The sequence below is a fragment of the Mauremys reevesii genome, linkage group 10 (genome assembly GCF_016161935.1).
Source record: "Mauremys reevesii isolate NIE-2019 linkage group 10, ASM1616193v1, whole genome shotgun sequence".
In the NCBI taxonomy this organism is placed as follows: domain Eukaryota; kingdom Metazoa; phylum Chordata; order Testudines; family Geoemydidae; genus Mauremys; species Mauremys reevesii.
Genome location: NC_052632.1, coordinates 62,720,180 through 62,741,505, shown reverse-complemented (window position 1 = coordinate 62,741,505; position 21,326 = coordinate 62,720,180). Strand labels below are relative to the sequence as shown.

Genomic DNA, 21,326 nt, shown 5'->3' with positions numbered 1-21,326 from the left:
GTGATCTCAAAGCACTTTACACAGGAGGTTACTATCATTATCCTTATTTTACAAATGGGACAAATGAGGCACAGAGTCGTGAAGTGACTTGTCCAAGAACCCTTAGCAGGCTAGTAGCAGAGCCAGAATATAATCCAGGTCTCATGAATCCCAGTCTAATGCACTATTCAGTAGACTACATTGCCTCTGCATAGCTTTGAACTGTGTCCTCCCATGGTATTCCAAATGGAAAAATGAGAAAGGGACCAGCTAACTGAGTACATATGGGGTCTTAGTTTCTTATTTTTACTCTGTGGTGGATGTGACACAAGTAGTAATTCTATAAAATGAAAACAATTCTCTCCAGAATTCATCAGCAATATCCCCTTATGAAGTCAAGTATTTCCCCTGTTCTTTCCTGTCTACGTTTCCAGTTTTCAGAGAGAAGGTATAATTCTCCGTATAAGCCTAGTTTCCTCTGACTATTCTATTTTGGGAGTGTTTCTCTTCTTTTAAAGGAAAACAAAGGCTCTGGTCCTGCAAATGTACCCGAGCTTTACTTTACACATGTGTTTCAGTGGGACTAAATGTGCATAAAGTTAAACACATACTTAAGCACTTGCAGGATAGGAGCCTAAATGATCATAGCACATGTCTGACTTGCTACTGTTCACTTTAATGCCCTCTCATGTTAGGAACAAAATAAACTGAAGATTTGGAATACACCCAACACCCAGCAAGATCTTGCACAGCAAATGATGTTTTGAATGTCTCTTTTGCTTTCATTTCCCCTCCCTCATTTTAGTAGCTATTTGTTGCCTGAGCTTAGATCTAGCTATACCATCCACCAACTTTCCATTCAATGGGAAAAATCTGTAAAAAAGATTTAATAGAATCATAGAATATTAGGGTTGGAAGAGACCCCAGGAGATCATCTAGTACAACCCCCTGCTCAAAGCAGGACCAACCCCAACTAAATCATCCTAGCCAGGACTTTGTCAAACCAAGCCTTAAAAACCTCTAAAGATGGAGATTTCACCACCTCCCTAGGTAACCCATTCCAGGGCTTCACCACCTTCCTAGTGAAATAGTTGTTCCTAATATCCAACTTAGACTTCCCCCACTGCAACTTGAGACCATTGCTCCTTGTTCTGTCATCTGCCATCACTGAGAACAGCCTAGCTCCATCCTCCTTGGAACCCTGTTTCAGATAATTGAAGGCTGCTATCAAATCCCCCCTCACTCTTCTCTTCTGCAGACTAAATAACACCAGTTCCCTCAGACTCTCCTCATAAGTCATGTGCCCCAACCCCCTAATCATTTTAGTTGCCCTCTGCTGGACTCTCTCCAATTTGTCTACATCCTTTCTGTAGTGGGGGGCCCAAGACTGGACGCAATACTCCAGATGTGGCCTCACCAATGCTGAATAGAGGGGAATAATCACTTCCCTCGATCTGCTGGCAACGCTCCTGTCATAAACAGATAGTTAAGGGTTAATGCCTCTTTTACCTGTAAAGGGTTAAGAAGTTCACCTAGCCTAGCTGACACCTGACCAGGGGAACCAATGGGGGAACAAGATGTTTCAAAAGGAAGGAGGGACGATTCCTTTTTTTAGTTTTCAGCCTGAGTGAAAAAGATCAAGGAACCAGCCTCTTATCAGAGTAGTAAGTTTTAGAAAGGAATAAATAGGTTTATGTTTATTTCTTTGTAACCTGTCTTGTGCAATTAGAGGAAGAATCAAATTGGGTATTTGGGTATTTTCATTGGTGTAATTAAGTTTTTGCCCAGGGGAACATCCTCTGTGTTTTGAATCTGTTGTCTGTGAGAGTAGCTGGTATGCTAATCTCTCCCAGAGGGTTTTCTTTTACCTTTCTTTTCTTCAATTAAAAGCCTTTTTTTTTTAAAATAACCTGATTGATTTTTCCTTGTTTTTAGATCCAAGGGGTTTGGATCTGGATCCACCAGGAGTTGGTGGGAGAAAGGACGGGGGATGGCTAATTTCTCCTGGTTTTAAGATCCAAGGGGTTTGGATCTGTGTTCACCAGGAAATTGGTGAAGTCTCTCAAGGCTACCCAGGGAAGGGAGTGCTTGAGGGGGTGGCAGCCAGACCAGATCTAAGCTGTTAATTGAGCTTAGAGCTTCTCATGCAGGTCCTTCACATCTGTACCCTAAAGTTCAGAGTGGGGAAGGAACCTTGACAGCTCCTACTAATGCAGCCCAATATGCCATTAGTCTTCTCGGCAACAAGGGCACACTGTTGACTCATATCCAGCTTCTAGTCCACTGTAATCCCCAGGTCCTTTTCTGCAGAACTGCCACTTAGCCAGTCGGTCTCCAGCCTGTAGTAGATTTCTATCCACCTAATAGTCCATTCATCCAATCCATACTTTTTTTAACTTGTTGGTAAGAATATTGTGGGAGACCGTATCAAAAGCTTTGCTAAAGTCAAGATAGATCACATCCACCGCTTTCCACATATCCACAGAGCCAGTTATCTCATCATAGAAGGCAATCAGGTTGATCAGGCATGATTTGCCCCTGCCATTTATTTTGATTTATTACAAAACAAAACATTTTTAGCAGAAAGTTCTTCCTAAGGAACAACATTGTAATCTTTCATTCATGCAGCTTCCTTATGTACCAAGGTCTGATCTGAGAGTTTAGCCTGTTGCCATGACACCTCAGTGTGTTAGCCTTTCAAATGAAGCAGTGTTAGGCTGGGTCAGTTAAAGGGTGGGGGAAGAACCAGATGCTTCAAAGAAATGGGGTTGGTAATTGTTTCCTGCTGAGGCCTTGTCCACACTCAAAGTTATACCAGTTTAAAATGAAACTGGTTTATAAATGAGTTTAGGTAAACAAAAAACAGAGTCATCATGATCATGTTCCTATTACACCTCTGGCGTTTAGGGCAGTGACAAAGCTCCTCCACTCCGGTCTGTTTCTGGCAAATCTTTCAATGGTTCCCCAGCTGTACCCCAGGTTTTTCAGCTCAGCTTCCACAGCTCTTTGCCATGTTGTTTTTGGGCAGCCTTGTTTTTGCTTGCCTTCAGGTGTCCATCTTATTGCTACTCTGATGATGGAATCAGTTTCCATCCGAAACACATGACCAATCTATCTCCAGCACCTCCAGGCAATGATGATGCTTGGATCCTCTTGGCTGCATTGTGTTAATAGATCTTGGTTTGAGATTGTTCTGGGCCAAAAGATATGGAGGATTTTTCTGAGGTAGGTTGTATGGAATGAAGACAGTTTGGACATGTCATACTTTCTCATTCCCCAGCATTCTGCACTATAAAGTAGTGTTGAAAGTCTGCAGCTCTGATAAATCTTGAGTTTGGTTTTGGTGTTGTATTTTGATGATTTCCAGACTGTATTTAAGCTCCTGAAGGTGTTCCTGGCTTTATTGATTTTGTTTCGGATGTCCTGGCTTGTTCCACCATCCTGGCTGATGGTGCTGCCCAAGTATGTGAATGTTTCTACATTGGTGAGAACATAACCCTCTATCCATACTGGTGATGGTGAGGCAATATTAAAGGTCATGATATCTGTCTTATTGCGGTTGATTTTCAGTCCAATTTGCTGCCTGAATGCATTGAGTCAAGTTGTTTTTTCTTGTATATGGTGTTGGGTGTGTGATAGGAGAGGACATCATCTGCAAAGTTCAGGTCTTCAAGGGATGAGAAGAGCGTCCATTTAATGCCTCTTGGCATGTCTTCTCTTGTATGTCGCATTACCCAGTCGATGGCAAAGTTGAAGAGGATTGCAGACATGACACACCCTGGCGGACTCCTGTTATGACTTCAAAACTGAGCTCACTGTAATCAACACTGCATATAACGTTGAAATAGAAGCTTTTGATGACGTTGATTATACAGAAAGGAATTCCATATGCCCGCAGAATGCGCCATAGGATGGTCCCATGAATGTTATCAAAAGCCTTCTCAAAGTCTATGAAAAGTCTATGAAATGTATGTGGAGTGGCTGTTGCCATTCTAAGCACTGTTCTATTATGCTTCGTACAGTGAAGATCTGGTCCGTGCATCCACGCCCTTTCTGAAAACCAGCTTGCTCTTTTCTGAGAATGCTATCAAAAAACAGAGCAGACACTCTTAATTCTTTTCAGACCTGTTTTATATTGATGTAGCTCAATAAGGAACTGATCTGAGATAAATCTAAATCATCAGGTTTAAATCAAGCTAAGAGTTTCCACATAGGGGTTGGCATTGGTTTCACTAAATCAGTTTAAAATCACATCCTTAATTATGTTTTGAATATAGACAAGGACTTGGTCAGTATTACATAAATGCCCAGCATAATGTTAAGGGCCCTTCGCTGCTATAAGTGCCATTGGCAGACATAATGTTAAAATAGAATTATTGATCACTACTGGTAATAAGATACCATAGCACTTTTCACAAGTGTATGGGCCCTGGTTGACTAGCCAAATTCCAACTCAAGTAATTCCATTTTACTTACCCAGTTGTTTCAGCCCTAAGCTGTTGTGCATTGTTGCATACTGTTAAACAGAGACCAAATTCCTTTCCAGAGTGGCTGCTTTAGTCATGGGTATTTAATTCCTAAATATTGGTTACCTATCTCACAGTGAAATGTGCTATAAAAGTGCACCACAGTATTTTATTATTAACGCCTTTGACATCAGGGGAACCAACAGTTCTGATAATCACATAGCATTTAAAAGGCTCTCAGATTCCGATGCCAGAAGGTGATCATTTAAAGTAAAAGGAATTGGAATAACCCACTATAAACCAGCAATATAATATAAAAGCGCCTAACCATTTCTAATCTCTCTTTCTCCCCAAACCCCATCTCAACCTATTGGCTAGTACTAGAGAAGAAGTGCTTGTGATAACTAGGAGCACAGAATGGCCTCAAGAACCAAGTGTATATATGTTCTTAAGGACAACGTTATTGTAAAGTTGTGGAAAGGGAACCAAGGTGTAATCGTGTGGCTGTTCCAAACAAGGAAGCAACATCTAAACAAATAAATATTGTTGCTGAGCCTTTACTAATGAAGCAGCCGGGTCAGAATGCCAGTTAGACCGTAATCAGAACCCACCCCCAGGTGAAAGGAGATATGACTGTCAACAAACCAACCTCCTGCTGTCAATCAGTGACTCCTTCAAGCCAATCAGCAAGAGAGCGAGGCGGACTTGGGTGGGCGGTCTGCGCTGGAGGCAGCGGCGCTGAAAGTGATGCTGGGGGACCCACAGTGTCATAAACAGCTGAGACGCAGCATGCAGCGGAGACAGGCGGCGGGGGGAAGGGACGGGGGATTCCTGCCGAGGAGGCTGGCGGCTGGTGGGCTCGCTGACGACAGGCAAGTGCTAACAACAACAAGAGCGAGCCTGCGCCTTTATTTCCCAAAGTTTGCAGCCGGAGAACGAGAGAGCAAGCGGCAGGGCTGCAGCAGCCAGGGGGAAATGCCTCTGAAGGAGCTTCCTCCAAAGGCTGGGCTGCGGCAGTGCCTCTGAAGCCAAATCTGGCCACAGTCTTGCACTGGAATTAGGGGGAGTGGATCAAGCGGATCTCTTCGGGGATTTGCCATTCCTGCTCCCCTTGCGGGCCGGGGAAGGACCCCCTCCTCCCCTCTCGGTCTGGGATTATTAGCGCTCATTCTGGGTTTCTTATTTTACCCTCTCTCTGAAGCTGCGTTGTGTACTGGCTCCCTGTACAGCTGGGCGCCCGCCGCCGCGCAGCGCCTTCCGCTAATCTGCGCGGCCACCCTCTGCTTGCTGGTTCTGCACAGCTGGGCGCCCGCCCCAGCTGTTTCCTCACCTCTGCAGGCCAGCAGCCGGCCCCGGCCTCCGGAGAGCCGCGGCAGTTCTACTCCGCACAGCTGTATGCCCGCCGCAGTTTCCGCACATCTGGATTCGCTGGAATCTTGGGCCTTCCATGCGCTGCTGGTGCTCCCCTCTATGTTTTACGTGGGCTTGTTCTTCGTCAATGTGCTGATTCTCTACTATGCCTTCCTGATGGAGTATATCGTCCTCAATGTAGGGATCGTGTTCCTGCCCGAAGACATGGACCAGGCTCTGGTGGATTTGGGGGTGCTGTCAGACCCTGGCTCGGTGCTCTATGACACGGACAGCGAGCTGGATGTGTTTGATGGGTATTTGGAATAACAAGCAAAAAGCGTGCAGAAAGTGACTAGGGAATAACACCCCCCCCCCGCGCAAGAATTGGAGGGTTTGTGTTGCCCTTGGTGGCCATGGCTAAGGGATCACCAGAGCCCTGTGCTGTCCTTGCATCTGATTTCCCTCAGCGCGGCATCCTATGTTCAAAATGGCCCCACCGGTGCAAGTGTCAGTGGGGGCTGCTGCTGCCTCTGGCTGAGGTGCCCAGGATCTGCTGCTGCTCATGGGATGGGAACTGGAGGCTGCGGCGGAGGCCCTGGTGGGGAGCAGGGGACAGACAGAGAGGGCACTGCCGGGCTCCAAAGCGCTGTAAGTCATTTCTTCCAGCTTGGTCAGTATCAGCATCATCATGAGAAGTTGCAGAACCGGAAGTTTAGGGGATCTGTCCCCAGCTCCCGTCACCCAACGTACCATTCTGTTTAGATGGAGGCTTAAGGTAGTTCCAGAAACAGCCCCCTCCCCATAGCCGCTGGCCTGGCGCATGGGGACAGGTATAGGCTACTTTTTTGCTCACGTTCATGTAAATAAGCCCGGGGTTGGGAGGGGGCGCGATTTCGGGAGTGCAGCGTTTGCTTCGCTGGCGTTGTATTTATACTACTCAAGGACAGATTTCCGTTTGTTCCCGGTGCAAAGTCTGGCGTACACTGCTGCCTGCAGAGAGTCCGAAAGGAAGGACGAGTAGGCTCTGCGAGGAGTTTACACTCCGATTCGACTGAGAGCTGGACGTAGATTAGAAAACAGAGAGCATTTTAAAATTAAATCCTCCATCCCATGTCTCATGACCTGGGGGCCTTCCCACACTACACAGATGTAGAGTCTGTAACTGTGCACGACGGGTGGGGGTGAGGTACTGACATCATCTGCAAGCGTGTGCACCCAACCCTAGTGACTTGAGCTGAGGACAGAATTTGGCTCTGTCTAGATGGCTGAGCTCTGTGTTGCTTCAAAACAGATCGTTTGTCGCTAAACTCGGGGTACTGGTTCACACTGAGCCTTCTGGCGTGCCTTTGGCAGCATGTCTTGTAATTGACATAATTCAAATACAAATACACTCCTCTAATCAGATTTCCCGACTGCAGCATTTAATTGTTTGATTCCTGCCCACTCTTCCAGTTTCACAGAGCAGCTCGTTTAGTTCACTGACAAGGGAATACAGAATTGCAAAAGCTGGTTCTAGTCTCAGTCCTGCTGCTCCCCACTAACTGCTATATATAATATTGTCCTTAAGGAACTTATTTTTAGGTGCTGAACCCCCAAAGGGCCTATTGACTCAATTAGACAACAGCTGTGATGATCAGGCCCCTAAGACTGCCTGGGCTCTGGCCACAACTTATAACTCTGGCTTCCAAAGGCCACAGCAGTCAATTAAAAACTCAGAAATTCTAGTTGGGGCAGCTAAATGTTTTGAATCAGTACCCTTCTTTTAAAAAGCCTAGTTGTATTCATCCTGGATAAATGTGAAACCTACACAATTAACTGTTACTTACAACTAATATATGATTTCATATTAATCAGCCATGCAGCGTTTTAGGGGAGGTAAATCATTTAGTCAACTAAATTTATGGTAGTACTTGTGATTTATTCTAAACAATTGAAAATGCAGTAAGGACAATTATGAAAGGTGCAGCATTTTTAAAAATATTGAAAAGTGATTCATTAAGCAACTCAGTCTTTTTAAACAGAAGTCCATGTGTGTAATCAAGTCAGCCAAACTTCTTATATTCATGAAAACAAACTTTAAAATGGAAACTTATTATCAAACGTACTAGCAGGATTTTGATCTAAACAATAGAAAATGTAAATATACCAAACCCCGCCCCCCCCCAGCATCTTTGTAGAAATATCAGTTGTTTCTTTAGCATTTACAAAGATGAAAAGAGGAAACTGCAACAGAATTTTTGAAGGGGGAAGTTATATTCATAATAGTATCCATGAAGGTGTACTATACAAAATTCCCTACAAAACCAGGTTTCTCTAAACAATTTACAAATATTAAAAACTACCTTTCATTATGTCTTTGTCCCTGACCAAAGAAAAATTAATTTTGCCTGGTGCAAGACTGAGCAATGAGTTCTCTATCATCTTCAGCAACAGCTGTAATCTGATTATGTTAGGGAAGCAGAACTGGGCCTGGTCTAGACAGGGACAGGAGACTTACATGGAAAAGTGCAGGAAGTGTCGTTAGTGGTTCAGTGGATAGCATACGTTTTGCTGAGTCAGTACAGAACAAATAGTGCTAGTGGCCATCCATAATAAAGGGCTCAGTTCTGGTAAGTGCTCAGCTCTCTCCAACTTCCACTAACATCAATAGGAGACCATCCTAAAAAAGATCCCACACATTTTATTTTTGCTAGTTGTATTCTGACCCAGGCCTAGCTTGTGTAATTATATTTTGCCATTCTATATTCCCCCTGAAGTTTAAGGTGCAGAAATTGTTCATTTCCTTTCCAAGAAGATGTGCAGTGTCGCAGGAGCTGACTTTCAGTCCCCATCATTGGCAGTGTTTAAGTGATGGATGAGTAACCTCTTTGTATACAGGGTAAAATTCTCTCCCCAGATATTTGTACATAACTCCCACCAAAGCCAAGATAAGTTTTTCATACATAACAGAACACACTGTGGTCAACAGTCTAGAAGGTGCATTGGGATCTTCCAGGAGGATGGATACTATGTAAAATGAAAATTGGTGGTGTTATATAATCATAGTATCCCCTCTGCCTCCATAAACAGGGGTTTGCAAAACCTGTCTGAATGCACTATGGGGCATAAAGGAAGAAAAGGCAACAAGCTTTCTGCAGGAGCAACAGCAACCCCTCTGCATGTACTCAGAGCATCACCTATGGGAATTCTGTATAAGACAGTGCTGCTGACCTTACCATCTTACCATGCTGTGAAACAAAACCATGCATGAATGAAGCTGAAGGGTGATTTCCTAGGAGGGATGACACACGGAATTCTGAGCTCTACCTGGATCTTGAGTTACCCTGGGAAAGCCATAGGTGTAGGGAGCCAGTCCTCCTGCCTTGGCCCAGAAGCATGTGACGCTGAAAACTCAGCAAGGTGGGTCACAGAGTTGCTATCAGAATTGACCAGTACATAGGCATTAATTTTTCCATTAAACATAAAATAATAACTTGGTCCCAATCCTGATCCTATTGAAGTGCATGGGAGTTTAATCAATGGGGCCAGGAACAGGCCATTATGATTAACATATTATATTCTGGTTGTATGTTTTCATCCTTCTGCATCTTGCAAAATCACCTTTAAGGATTTCCCCTATTTTCTTTTCAATCCAGTCCCGCTGCTCAAGCCCTCAGGTCGGCAGCACCATCTTCCTATGCAAGGAAGACTTTGTCAGATTGCTGCTAAAGCCTATCACAATCATTGCTTAATTGTTCTTTGAGTTCAGCATTGAAGCACATGAAGAACACTGCTCTTCCTCGTAGTTTAAGCTCATTTCCTCTCTAGCAAACGTTCCAGTCCAGAGATTTTTCTCTTAATTAATGGGTTTTTTTTAAAAAACAGTTTGTCATCTTGCTTTTTCCCCTGCATTTTCCATACTGTTATGTTTGTGGAGAGGAAAAAGTAAGGGCTGTATTAGATGGACTAGTGGTAACAAAGTGCAGTGTATATAAAAAGCTTGGCAGTCTTCCTTTCTTTGCATCATCATTCTGTTCTTGTGCAGATAAAAAGGAACCAGTTAGTGGCCAGTACTCATTTAAAATGATGTCCTATGGAAAGTCCATTCTCCCTCCTCTAAGGGGGCAACTACGGTCTCCTTGCTACTTGTAGCTCCCGGGCTTTTTAAAGGCTCCTCCTATTCCTGCTCAGCTGCGACTGCCTCTAATTAGTGGCCTCCTTGTAGCCTATATTTCTCCAATACTGGACACTTAATTGGTCAGTTAGGCTTGCCTGGCCTAATTTACCCTCTCAGGGGCTGATGTGGCAAATACACCCTATCACAGGGAGTTACAGACTTGTATGGACTGTAGAAGTGGGGCCTTACAGGAGTCTACTATACTATACTTGATGTATTTGGAGAACTCTGCCTATTCTATATCCTCCCATGTAGATGGCAGGGTTTGGGAGTTACAGCACCAAATGCCTTGAAAAAGCTTCCTGTCCTATTTAAATAGAATGTATATTTTAAGACTCCTGTCTACGTAAACTGAATTGCAACTGCAATTGCTTGGTGTCATCTGTTATTTTAGGTTGAGAGTTCTGGGCTCTGAGATGTACTTGAAGTCTACTGGAATGTGATTGTGTAACTGCTCTTCTCTTTGTACCTCCCTGAGAATTAGATGTGACTCATCATGAGGTTATCAAAGTCAGCAAAAATATTTAATAGAAAAATAATTTAATACTTTTTATATACACAATACCAGCATAAGAAGAACATTTTAGTATCAATGGATTATTGTTAATTCCTTTTTATGAGCAAAGTCCTGCATTAAAAAAATCTGTAATGCAACATTTTAGTTGCATGCCAGTATTTAAATCCCAAATCAGGGTCAAAGGAATAGCTCAGTTCGCTCGTACTTCAATTTAGGATTACAAATGTTAGCTCTCTTTAATCATTAGCACTAAACGTTACATTTATGAAAGCCAAGAGATTTCTTATTATTTGCACACAGCTGTATAAATTGAAAGCTTATTATAATGTCATTAGTTTAGCGCAGAGGATAAGACCTCTGGGTTCTGTTCCACATTCTGCCATGGACTCTTCCCCATCTGTAGATGGGACTGCCTTTGCAAATTATTTTGAGATCCTTGAAAAGCAGTGCCACACGCACACACACCCTACAAAAATAAGTGCCCTCTTTATATGAGGCAATGTGGCCAGTGGACAAGGCATTGGATAGGAAATTAGGAGAGGTAGGCTCTTGTCTCTGCCCCGACCTACTGTATGAACATGGTCACTTTACTTACTTCGGCCTGAATTTCCCCTAACTCTAAAACAGGCATGATAGGTGAGAAAGTGGGGCAGGAGGGTGTAACCATTTCCACTGACAGCATCAGAACTCTTCTCTCTTTGGTTCCTGTCGATCAGCTCAGCAGCGCCAGTGGGGCCGAAGGAAGCCTTTCCCCCGCTTTCTGGCTTGTATCAGCTTCAAAGCTTCATTCATCTTTACACATTTTTGCTTTATGTCATTCTTCACCACGTCTGTCCAGTGGATTCTCGATCTTCCTCTCTTTCTAGTTCCTCGCTCACTCTGGTACATATAGCTGCGTGTGATATCCTTTCCAGGTCCATTCTTGACACGGGTCTGATCCATCACAGTCATCTTTCCTGAAGCTCCTGTAACAGCATTATTTCTTGCCCTAGCCATTTTCTTATCACTTCATTTTTTTTATTTTCTGCTGTCTTGAATCTCTCAATATTCCTCGTAGCTAATTCATTTGTGCAGTCAATATCTTTAGTTCCTCAGCTTTCCTCATACTCCAGCATTCCAACCCGTACAGCATTATCAGCATGACAGTTCTCTCATATATGCCGATTTTCATTGTAATCAAAATGTCTTTAGCCTTCCAAATCTTGCCGTTTTCTGAATGCTGTAGCACCTAATCTGAGTCTTTTTTTATGTGATCTTCACAATTCTCATTATTCCATACTTGTTCTCGAAGGTGCACACATCTGCAGACACGGTGAATAGGTAACCAGCCAGACAATGGTCCCTTCTCAGGGCAACGCCTCAAAAGGTTGTGTCTTTGCATGACCGGAGTGGTAATTTGCATTCCCCTCCCCCCAGGTATTTCCTAGGCACTCCACTTAACTTTGTTTGTCCGACACATTGTTTAAGAGTCCTCTGAAGGTCATAACCCTTCCCACGGTTTACCTTTGCCCCCAGAGAAATTACAGACAACCCCACACTAATACATAAACTTTGCATTTTTAATCCAAAATGGACACCAAAGATACTTAAACTTAATTCAACAAGGTTTGTGCAGGATATTACAGAAAATTGCCATATCTGTCACACTCTAGTCTAATTGGCATTTTCTACCATCAGTGGTAACAGCCGGCTTTAAGAGCAATAGTTGAGAATTTTAGAGCCATGTAAGTGATTTGGAGGCCTAATTCTCATTATAATTATAATGAAAGGGAATTAGGTGTTCAGATCCCTTAGCTTTGAAAATCTTAGCCAAAATATAACCCATATAGAGATACTATTCGAGTCCAGCTCAAGCTACTAGGAATTCTGCCCGAGGTAGAACCTGAAGACAAAGTCTTGGCTAACTGAACTGGACTGACCCCTCAAGGTCAGTAGCTACAGCCCGTCAAACATCTCCATGCACTGGTTTGACACCTGGCCCCAAGAGATTACCTAGAAAGAGCACATTTAGTTGCATATTGCAGGAATGGAGGCAGATGTTTTATGACCTTTCCAAAAGTTACTGTTAATGCAAGTCAAAGGTAAATGAGGCAGAGGAAATAAATGGAGATTGAGTTTGGGATAAAAAACGCTTGAGCCCTGAGCGTTTTCATCTATTAAAAGCACCAGAGCACAAGTGATTTTAAAAGCAAATTTATTTAAGGAATTTTCACATTTATTGTGTTAGAATCCTTTGCTAAGCAAATACACTCTAAGTCACCAGCTCGCTTTAATGAGAGGGGACAAGGGCCATTTAGCATGGTGTAATATCCATATTGTCAAAGGAAGAAAGGAATGAATCCAATCTAACCCTTCACATCAAAAGGCATCATTTCTTTTGGAGAAGGGACTATATTACCTTTCAGATGGCAACCAGCTGCTTCTAGTTTAGAACTACAAGTCCTGTGTTTACAGACATTCAGCCTGTTGATTTGGGCAGCTTGGATCTCTTGCCCCTATCGCAGAGGTGGGCAAACTACGGCCCGCGGGACCCCCCTGCCCGGCCCCTGAGCTCCTAGCCGTGGAGGCTAGCTCCCAGCCCCTGTTCCCCCTCCCCTGCAGCCTCAGCTCGCCACGCTGCCGGCGCAGTGCTCTGGGTGGCAGGGCTGCGAGCTCCTGGGGCGGTGCAGCCGCAGAGCCTGGCCTGACCCAGTGCTCTGTGCTGCGCGGCTGTAGCGCTGCCAGCCACCGGTGCTCCAGGCAGTGCGGTAAGGGGGCAGGGAGCAGGGTGGGGTGGGGTGGATAAGGGGCATGGGAGTTCATGGTAGTGATCGGGGGGCAGGGGTGTGGATAGTGGTCGGGGCAGTCAGAGGGCGGGGAACAGGGGGATTGAATGGGGGCAAGGATCTGCAGGGGCATTCAGGAAGGAGGGGGGGGAATGGGGCAGCTGGGGGCAGTCAGGGGCTGGGGCAGGGGTTCCAGGGGCAGTCAGGGGACAGGGAGAAGGGGTGGGTGGATGAGGCAGGGGTCCAGGGAGGGGCAGTCAGGAAGGAGGAGGGGTTGGATGGGGTGGTGGTGGGCAGTCAGGGGATGGAGATGTGGGGGGGTGGAGGGGGCCATCAGGGAACGGGGAAGTTGGATGGGACATGAGTCCCAGGGGTGGGCCATCAGGGGGCAAGAAACAGGGTGGGGTGGGGCTGGATAGGGGGTGGGGGCCGGCCCACGCCCCCCTCCCCAACTGGCCCTCCATACAATTTCCAAAACCTGATGTGGCCCTCAGGCCAAAAAGTTTGCCTGCGTCTGCTCTATCGCCACACAAGGGTGTTGAAACTTCATAGCAATGGAGGATTTATTTGGGAAACCCAGAGGCCCAGTCAAGCAAGCACTGCCCAGAGTTGGCTACATTTTTCTGTTAGTCTATGCTAATTATAAGCTCCCTTTCTCCTCAAAGGCATGGACGTTTAGGTATGTTGCCTGCCACCTTCTTTAAAAAAGGCAGCCGAGAGTTTTCCATGGTCTCCTTTGAGGCTATCCAGCTGTCTGCAATGGACAGCCTATCTGTTTTTGTGGCTATTTCCTTTTCATTCTTACGGTTACGTAGAGTACTGTGTTAAACATTAAGCAAGCAGTTTAGTCTGTAGAGAAACACAATTCAAGTTTTGGAAATCTGTGGTGATCCTTATCTGGGAATTTCTCTTTTAGCTGAGAAACTAACAGAAAAACTGGTCAGAATTTAGCTTTTCAAATTTACAAACCTTGCTCTTTTCACATGGCCAGTTAAGTGCATTTTCCTCCTAAGGTTTTGTTAAGAGATTAACCATTCTGTCAAAGATTTCAAATAGATCTTAACAAATAAAAATCCCACCCTCTGGTGGATGTTCAGAGGCTTAAAAATCTGACTGTACCAAAATGAAATTGCCAAACTGACAGGAAGAGGCTGCATGGTGGTTTGAACAGAGTAAGCCAGGTATGCCCAGTTCTAAACTCTCCTTTTCTTTCAGGGTTATATCAGGAATTAGAAGGAATACAGTGCAGGATACAAAATAAAGACACCTATTTCCTCTGCATTGTTATGATCTGGGAGTAACAGCAACTTCCAAGACAGAATTAGCAAAAAGAGCATGACTTTTTTTTTTTTAAATATTGGTGTTATGCTTTAGCAGCTGAACCATTATTTGCCTGCTGGTGTTTTTGTAGTGAGTAGGATGACTGCATTTATAAGATCTAGACAAGATTTGCCCCCTTTTGTTTTCCATCACTAAAGTTTAAGTTCAAATTACATTTGAAGGATAGATTATTTTTTGAACAACTGAATAGAGATGCAAGTCTTGAATAGGCTGGTCAATTGTATCATTCACACACCATTTAATATCTGCCACTATAAATTACTAACTTGGTCTATCAGCCTATAGCTATAGTTGAAACATTCATTAGGCAGCCCTCTTGTGCGCTTTGGTAGCCTAACTGCACGGGCTCAAATAAATTGTGCTGTTATGTCTAGGCCAACCCACTGGAGTTGCACAAGAGTAAAAAAGAAGAGTTCACTCCATATATGGCATGATAAAAAAAATCCCTGTATTCTCTATAGTGCAGCCAAAAAATTCAGTTCAGCCTGGAAAATATCACTAAACAGATAAATATTGACTAATTAAACTCTTTATTAAAACTTATTCCATCTGTTCTTTGTCCTTGGTTTAAGTAGCAAGGTTATAAAGAGTGTTTGATGACTGTAATAGGACTTCATAGATCTCTTCAGTAAGGCTACGATTTTGTCATGTAGGTTGTGGAAGTCACGGATTCCATGACTTCAGCCCTGGAGCACCGCGAGCAGTGGGGAGACCCTGCAGCTCCCAGCCACTGTGGGCGGCAGGGGTGTGTGTGTGTGGGGGGGGACACTCTGATTGCAGTTTCTAGGTGCCGTGGGCAGTGTGCTCTGTGGGCAGCGGGGACGCGCGCAGCTGCTCCGCCTCTGCGGGCAGCGTGGGGACCTCGCAGCTGCCCCACCGCTGCAGGTGGTGGGGGACTTCAGAGCCCCAGCAGCGATGGGTGCTGGAGCCTTCTCCCGCCCCATTTTGTCATGGACATTTTTAGTAAAAGTTATGGATAGGTCACGGGCTTCTGTGAAATTTTCTTTATTACTTGTGATGTGTCCATGACTTTTACTAAAAATATCTGACAAAAATCTTAGCCTTACTCTTCAGTAATGTTTCTCTTTAACTCATTCCCATGGCAGACAAACTCAGTAGAAAAATACCACATTAGACAAAAAACATGCTTCCTAGTACTGCTTTTCCATCTCCTGTGAGTGTGAAATATAGATTCCTTTTAATTGGTGATCAGGTGGGTTAAGATTATTTCCCAAGGAAATCCTCTCCCCCGAATTCAGCAGGTGATCTCCATGAAGGGAGAAGACTTGTCCCCTAGCAGGTTGCTCTACAGTGTCTATTCCAGCCTAATGTAGCTTCCAGAGTCCTAAAATCCCCCTGTCTGTTGGCAGAGGGTCTGCCTAGCAGTGGATCCTTCAGCCCCATGCCTGACCTTCTATGCATCCATACACTTTGGCACACAGCCATGCAAAGATTCCAATCCCCCATAGAGCTGGGCTCCATGCTGTACCATCCCATACAGTTGTTTTTTAAAAAATATCCTTCATCCATCACTATAGTATCTCAGTAGCTGACCAACTCCTTGCATCACTTCCCAAAAATCACACCAGATGAGGGCAGGATTTACCTCTAGCTATGGTAGTGAATCCCTTTTGATACTTCCCTGGCACTTTAGCCTAACAAAGGCAATTTAGGTCAGGAGAAGATGAAGCAAGATTGGCGCATGACTTACTGATGTATTTATTTTTGTCACCAAAACCAGGCAGCTTGTCCTGCAATATTACTGATCCTCATAACAGTTTCTTGGCAGGTCCAGCAATTCTAAAAAAGAGAAAGACAAACTGAAATTAGAGGTTCTGTAAAATATATATAATTGTAATTAAATCATTATTATACACTCAATGATAATGACAAAATTAATTGTATCTGTTTAATAACATTTACTCTAGAAAGGAGATCAACAGAAGTTCTTAAATAAAGAAAAGGAAGGTAGTGAGATCAAGCTTAATATGAGATGAACTGCTTCTTGTACCTCATGCTGGATCAGCAGCCCCTTAGGATCACCCCTTTGTAATAATGATCCACACTCAATTCCAAATCACTTTTTAAAAGTCCTTTGTCCCAAGTCCCTTCCCAGGCATTTTATTGTGGGGAGGAAGGCAGATGGAAGGGAACACAAAAGGCTCTAGATTTGGGTATGGTAACTGCTATGTTGGGTTTACCACTTTTGGGCATCTTGGAGAGCTGGGACCTGTACTCTGACTGTCTAGAAGACAGAATCAGGAGCTGAGGTAACTGTGAGCACCCATTTGCAGGCAGAGATGTTTTGATTCCCTTCCCAAGCTGTTCTGGAAAGTTGTAGGTAGAGGCCACTTGTGAGCACAGGGAAAGCCAAACACTAGAAGTACCAGATTTGGTTACAGCCTCATTTACCAAAGCAGAGCTGTTATCTCTGGGGACACTTATTCTCTCAGTCTTGATCAAAGTTAAGCAAATTCTTAGGAGCCAGAGAGAAAAAGGAAAGGATGGGATAGTCAAAGAATCATGCTTGAAAACAGCTGCTCTGTGACAAAACCAACCTACTCTTGCAATACAGACCTAATGGCCCATAACAGAAAGTTACACACATGAGTAGGTTTTTGCATGCACTTGTGAGCAGGGACTTTTCCTAATCTGCTATACAAATAGAGTCCATATGTTATATGAAGTCCAGAATCATTCTCCCCCACCCCCCGGCTTGGTTTTATTAACAAAGAAACAGCAATAAGATAGTAAATATTGCTCAAAGCCTCGCCATCTGCTTGGTGATCCTCTCTCAGTGATGCTTTTTCCATACTATAGACCCTTTCTTCCTAGCAAGCTACTTACCACCTCACTTATATCCAGATGATGGAAGTCACCTGCTTCAGTGAGTCAACAGAGCTCATATAACCCTTTCCCATCAGGCTCAACACCTGCTAACAGAATAGGGTTGTTTTAGATAACCATTGCCAGCCTGTTACAACAGCCTGCTACCAGTTACCAGTCTTGAGAGGTGGACATAAGGCCAATATTTGTTCAAGTAACAGTTACTTATATACTAGTGAAGCTACCAGTCTGAGGAGTGGATATATTGTATCAGATAAATGCTGGATTATCTCAATTTGATAATCTGTTTGCTTTCTCTATCTCATTGACATCACAAAATCAATACATTCTGCTAACTGAGTTTATGCATGTAAATTAATGAATCCAGCAGATCAACAATATAGGCATGTTTGACACTGCATTACCTTTGTGGAGTAATATCAAAGTCACAGATAAGTAAGCTATAAATTCTTCTCTTAAGCTTTGAAAAACTACCTTTCCACTCACAGTCTGAAGAGTTCAGGAAGGCATTCATGCATTTGGAATGGCTAATTAATACATACATTATTATGTACAATATGTTATTATTAGAAAAAGGGTTTGCGAATGTACGCAGTAATTTTCTTACACTCATGGACCCTGACATTTAAAACATGAGATTTCAAAGATGATAAAGGTAAGTTCATTTCTTTATCCCCCCCAAAAATCCCAAATGTCTAGACAAGAATGTTGAACGTACAGTTTCTCCAAAATGAGAGAAATACTAAGCAATTGCAATTTTTTCACTTTCAGGTTCTTCCCACTGCAGCTTTTGAGCTATGAAAACAATTTATTATAGCGGTTCTATTAGTCTTAAGTTTTATAGAAGCTTGTTTTCATTTAATTTACATTTAATTTGGGGGCCAAATTCAAGTTGATAGTGTTCATAAGGACCTGATCCTGAAATCCCTTATTTCATGGGAGTAGCTCCTTGACATCCATGGCATTATTTTTGTGTTGCAGGCTTAGGCCCTGAATTAGCATTGGTATGTACAGTTCTACAGAACCTGAATTTTGTTATCCTCTGTTTATAATGAAAAGGGCATAATATCCGTCTGCATTTCTAATGTACAGAATGCCTCATTTAGCATATTAGGGGAAAAGCTTCCACAAAAGTGCTGCAGTAATAGTTGTTAGGGTCAGGATAGTGTGTCGCCGCAGGATTACACAGCAATTCTCTGGAAAGAGATCCTGATAGCCTGCCAATGTAGGAGTTTTTTTAAAAAAAAGAAATCTGCTGTTGAGGTCTGCAGTACTTAGCCATGCATCATGATGTGCTAATCTAAAGACAGTCTGTTAGAGACCAGGATGAGCTCTATGTTGGGAGAAGTTACCCCACATCTGTTTAATTTGGGGTTCTTTCACTTTCCTCTGAAGCATCTGGCACAGGCAATTGTGAGACAGGATACTAGACTAGATGTATCTAGGGTCTAATCCATTTTGGCATTCCCAGTCTCATGGCCTTTACACATTTGGAGTCCTGTTCCAAATTAGGCAGAGCAGGGATCCAAACCACATCAGCGCTCTATCACCAGGCTATTGACTATGTAGTATATGTGTGTCTCCCCTCCCCTCCCCCCTTGTTTTGACCAGAAATTCCATCCTGGATCTGAGAAACCTTCCCAACAAAAGGTAAGACAATTCTCACCCTTTCCCGTGAAATGTTTTGGTTTTGATGAATCAGCATTTTCCAGTGGAAAAACTATTTAATCCAAAAATTCCCACCGCACTCTATTCCCTAACCCCTACTCCTTTGTAGTCTTTCTGTGTCCAGGTATTACTGCAAAAGAATGATGGCTAGTGAAGACGCAGGACAACTGTTAGCTATTATCAAACCCCAGCAGTAATTCTAGGGTGCAAAGAAAGTTTGATTACATGCATGTACAAACACTCATGAAAGTTGTCAAAGAAAACTGCTTCAAACAGCAGGGAAAACTATGAACAGCACAAGGATTCGGCCCACTTTTGCTCAAGCACTTTAGGGCAAGGACTGTCTGAACTTTGTGTATTATACAGTCGTGACAACATTGGCAGCAGCAAACTATTTTTGTCTAAAGAAAACTTTCATTTGTGAATTTACATTGGGTCTCAGGAGAGATTTCCAATTCAGTGTAAAATGAGAATAGCACTGTGCTTCTTTTCCCATGAATTTTGGACATGCATATGTGTTAGATTTATCTGAAGGGCTAATCCAGCCCACTGTTGCATTGACTTCAGTGAGAGAGTCAGTTCAGACCTTTACTTTTCTTGGAATTTAATTGACCTTGGTGTCAGTACCAACAGTCTCAACCTTAAAAAAATATAAGTAGCATTGTCCTCAAAACTGTCTAGTTTGGGATTTTTGCATGTTGTTCTTCACCACTTAGTGCCTCTTGGGTTAAACAAAAACCACTGGGGAGTCAAAGACTAATGAGCTCGTGTTATTGTAATAGTCCAGTTTTCTTTCAAATAGGTTTGAAAATGTGCCAGGACTGGAATGGTGGAACAAGAAACCGTGGCCTTGAATGTTCAAAATTAAAAGGAATGTACAGGAGACGAAACGGACGAGACAATGTGAAGCGGCAGCATCAGAATGTTTCAGCTGTGACTTTTCCCCAGGATTGCTGGATCAGGGTGTTACACTAACTGCAGTGATTTATATGCAGCACCAGGCCACCTTAGGACATGGCCTTCATGGACATTTTAAGAAGTGGTCTCTCCATACTTTAAACAAAGGTTTTACTCAGATCTGATAAACTTTTGACTAAACATGTTACCCAAATGGGCAAACCATATTACTGTTTACGAAGTTCAAAGCAGATCACACGTTGAAAACTTTCCTGGCTGTCAGTTCAGCAGGTCAGTTCTGCTGTTGGAATAGAGCCTAAAATCACTGCAAGTTAAATTCGGTTCAGAGCAGTATTACAGAAAGGGATTGTTTTGTAAGATGTGGGTATTTTTTTTGTTTATTCTGTTTTTAATTTTGTAGGTGTTGTATTAGGGCAGCAAGAGAGAATCCAATATAAATCTGGAGGATTAATTATTCTAACAGGATAGTTTGCACATTGTTTAAATTCAAGTTCTTATGTACACATGTAAAAGCAATACATTGAAGACTGACCTCGTTCAATTAAAAAGTATGCAAATCAGTTTGCCGGGGGGTCATTCTGTTTTCATTTATACGAAGGAATTTAGTATACTTTCTAGAAATCAAACTTTTCTAAGCTGATTCCATGTTCTATGTAGTCTTTAGCTACTAAAACCTAGATTTTTTGGAAGACAAATAGCATTTAGAACTTTTGCATTAACTACTTTAAAAAACATAGTTCCTGAACTGAAGTAGCAGGAATGATGCAGGTCCTGACTGAAGTGCATTAGCAAAGCTGTGAGAGGAAGGTACTTTAGCAAAGGCAGGTGTTACTCCTGATATGTCTACATGGCCCTGCAGTTCGGACTACAGGGGTGTGAACTGCAGGATGCACTAGCATGCTGTGTTGTAGCTCCCCTATTTGGACACTGCTTGTGCGAACTAAAAGGTACATCGGTTGGGTTAATTTAGGGCTTGTCTACATGACCCTGCAGTGTGGACTACAGGGGCATGGAGTTGCAGCTCACACTAAACTGTTGCACCATAACTGCCCCAATCAAAATCCTGCTAGTGCAAACTACAAGGTACCTAGTTCACGTTAACATAGTCCCCTTTCCAACAGAACCACCTTAATGTGAACTAGCTAGTGCATGCTACAGTTCACACCCCTGTAGTGCAAACTGCCGGGCCATGCAAACAAGCCCTTTTATTCTAATGAGGGCTGAAGGCTGAACAGTTTCATTTCCCCAAAATAAAACTCTGTGGACAGCAAAATCAACCCCTAAGCCAGGTTGATGTACTGCAAGAGCATTGCTACCAC

General features: G+C 43.3%; 1 protein-coding gene and 1 long non-coding RNA gene across 3 annotated transcripts; one reads left to right on the top strand and one right to left on the bottom strand.

Annotated features, from left to right (window-relative positions):
- The first annotated feature begins 5,147 nt into the window (after positions 1-5,147).
- DEXI (Dexi homolog) lies at positions 5,148-19,975 on the top strand. 2 transcript variants are annotated; one of them, XM_039490308.1, is made up of 3 exons: positions 5,148-6,443; positions 18,193-19,071; positions 19,892-19,975. In XM_039490308.1, the coding sequence occupies exon 1, from the start codon at positions 5,841-5,843 to the stop codon at positions 6,120-6,122; it is 282 nt and encodes a 93-aa protein (XP_039346242.1). In that variant the 5' UTR covers positions 5,148-5,840; the 3' UTR covers positions 6,123-6,443; positions 18,193-19,071; positions 19,892-19,975. The 2 variants fall into 2 exon arrangements, with proteins under 2 accessions (XP_039346242.1, XP_039346241.1); XM_039490307.1 differs by having other exon boundaries at positions 18,193-19,975.
- Positions 6,404-17,565, bottom strand: LOC120372867. The gene is made up of 3 exons (XR_005585224.1): positions 17,422-17,565; positions 16,286-16,374; positions 6,404-6,853 (listed from the first exon to the last, which is right to left on the bottom strand). It is a non-coding gene; the product is annotated as an uncharacterized LOC120372867 (long non-coding RNA).
- Positions 19,976-21,326: the final 1,351 nt, after the last annotated feature.

Coding starts and splice junctions, on each gene's coding strand:
- DEXI (XM_039490308.1), top strand. CDS start 5,841: ATGCCCGCCGCAGTTTCCGCACATCTGGATTCGCTGGAATCTTGGGCC.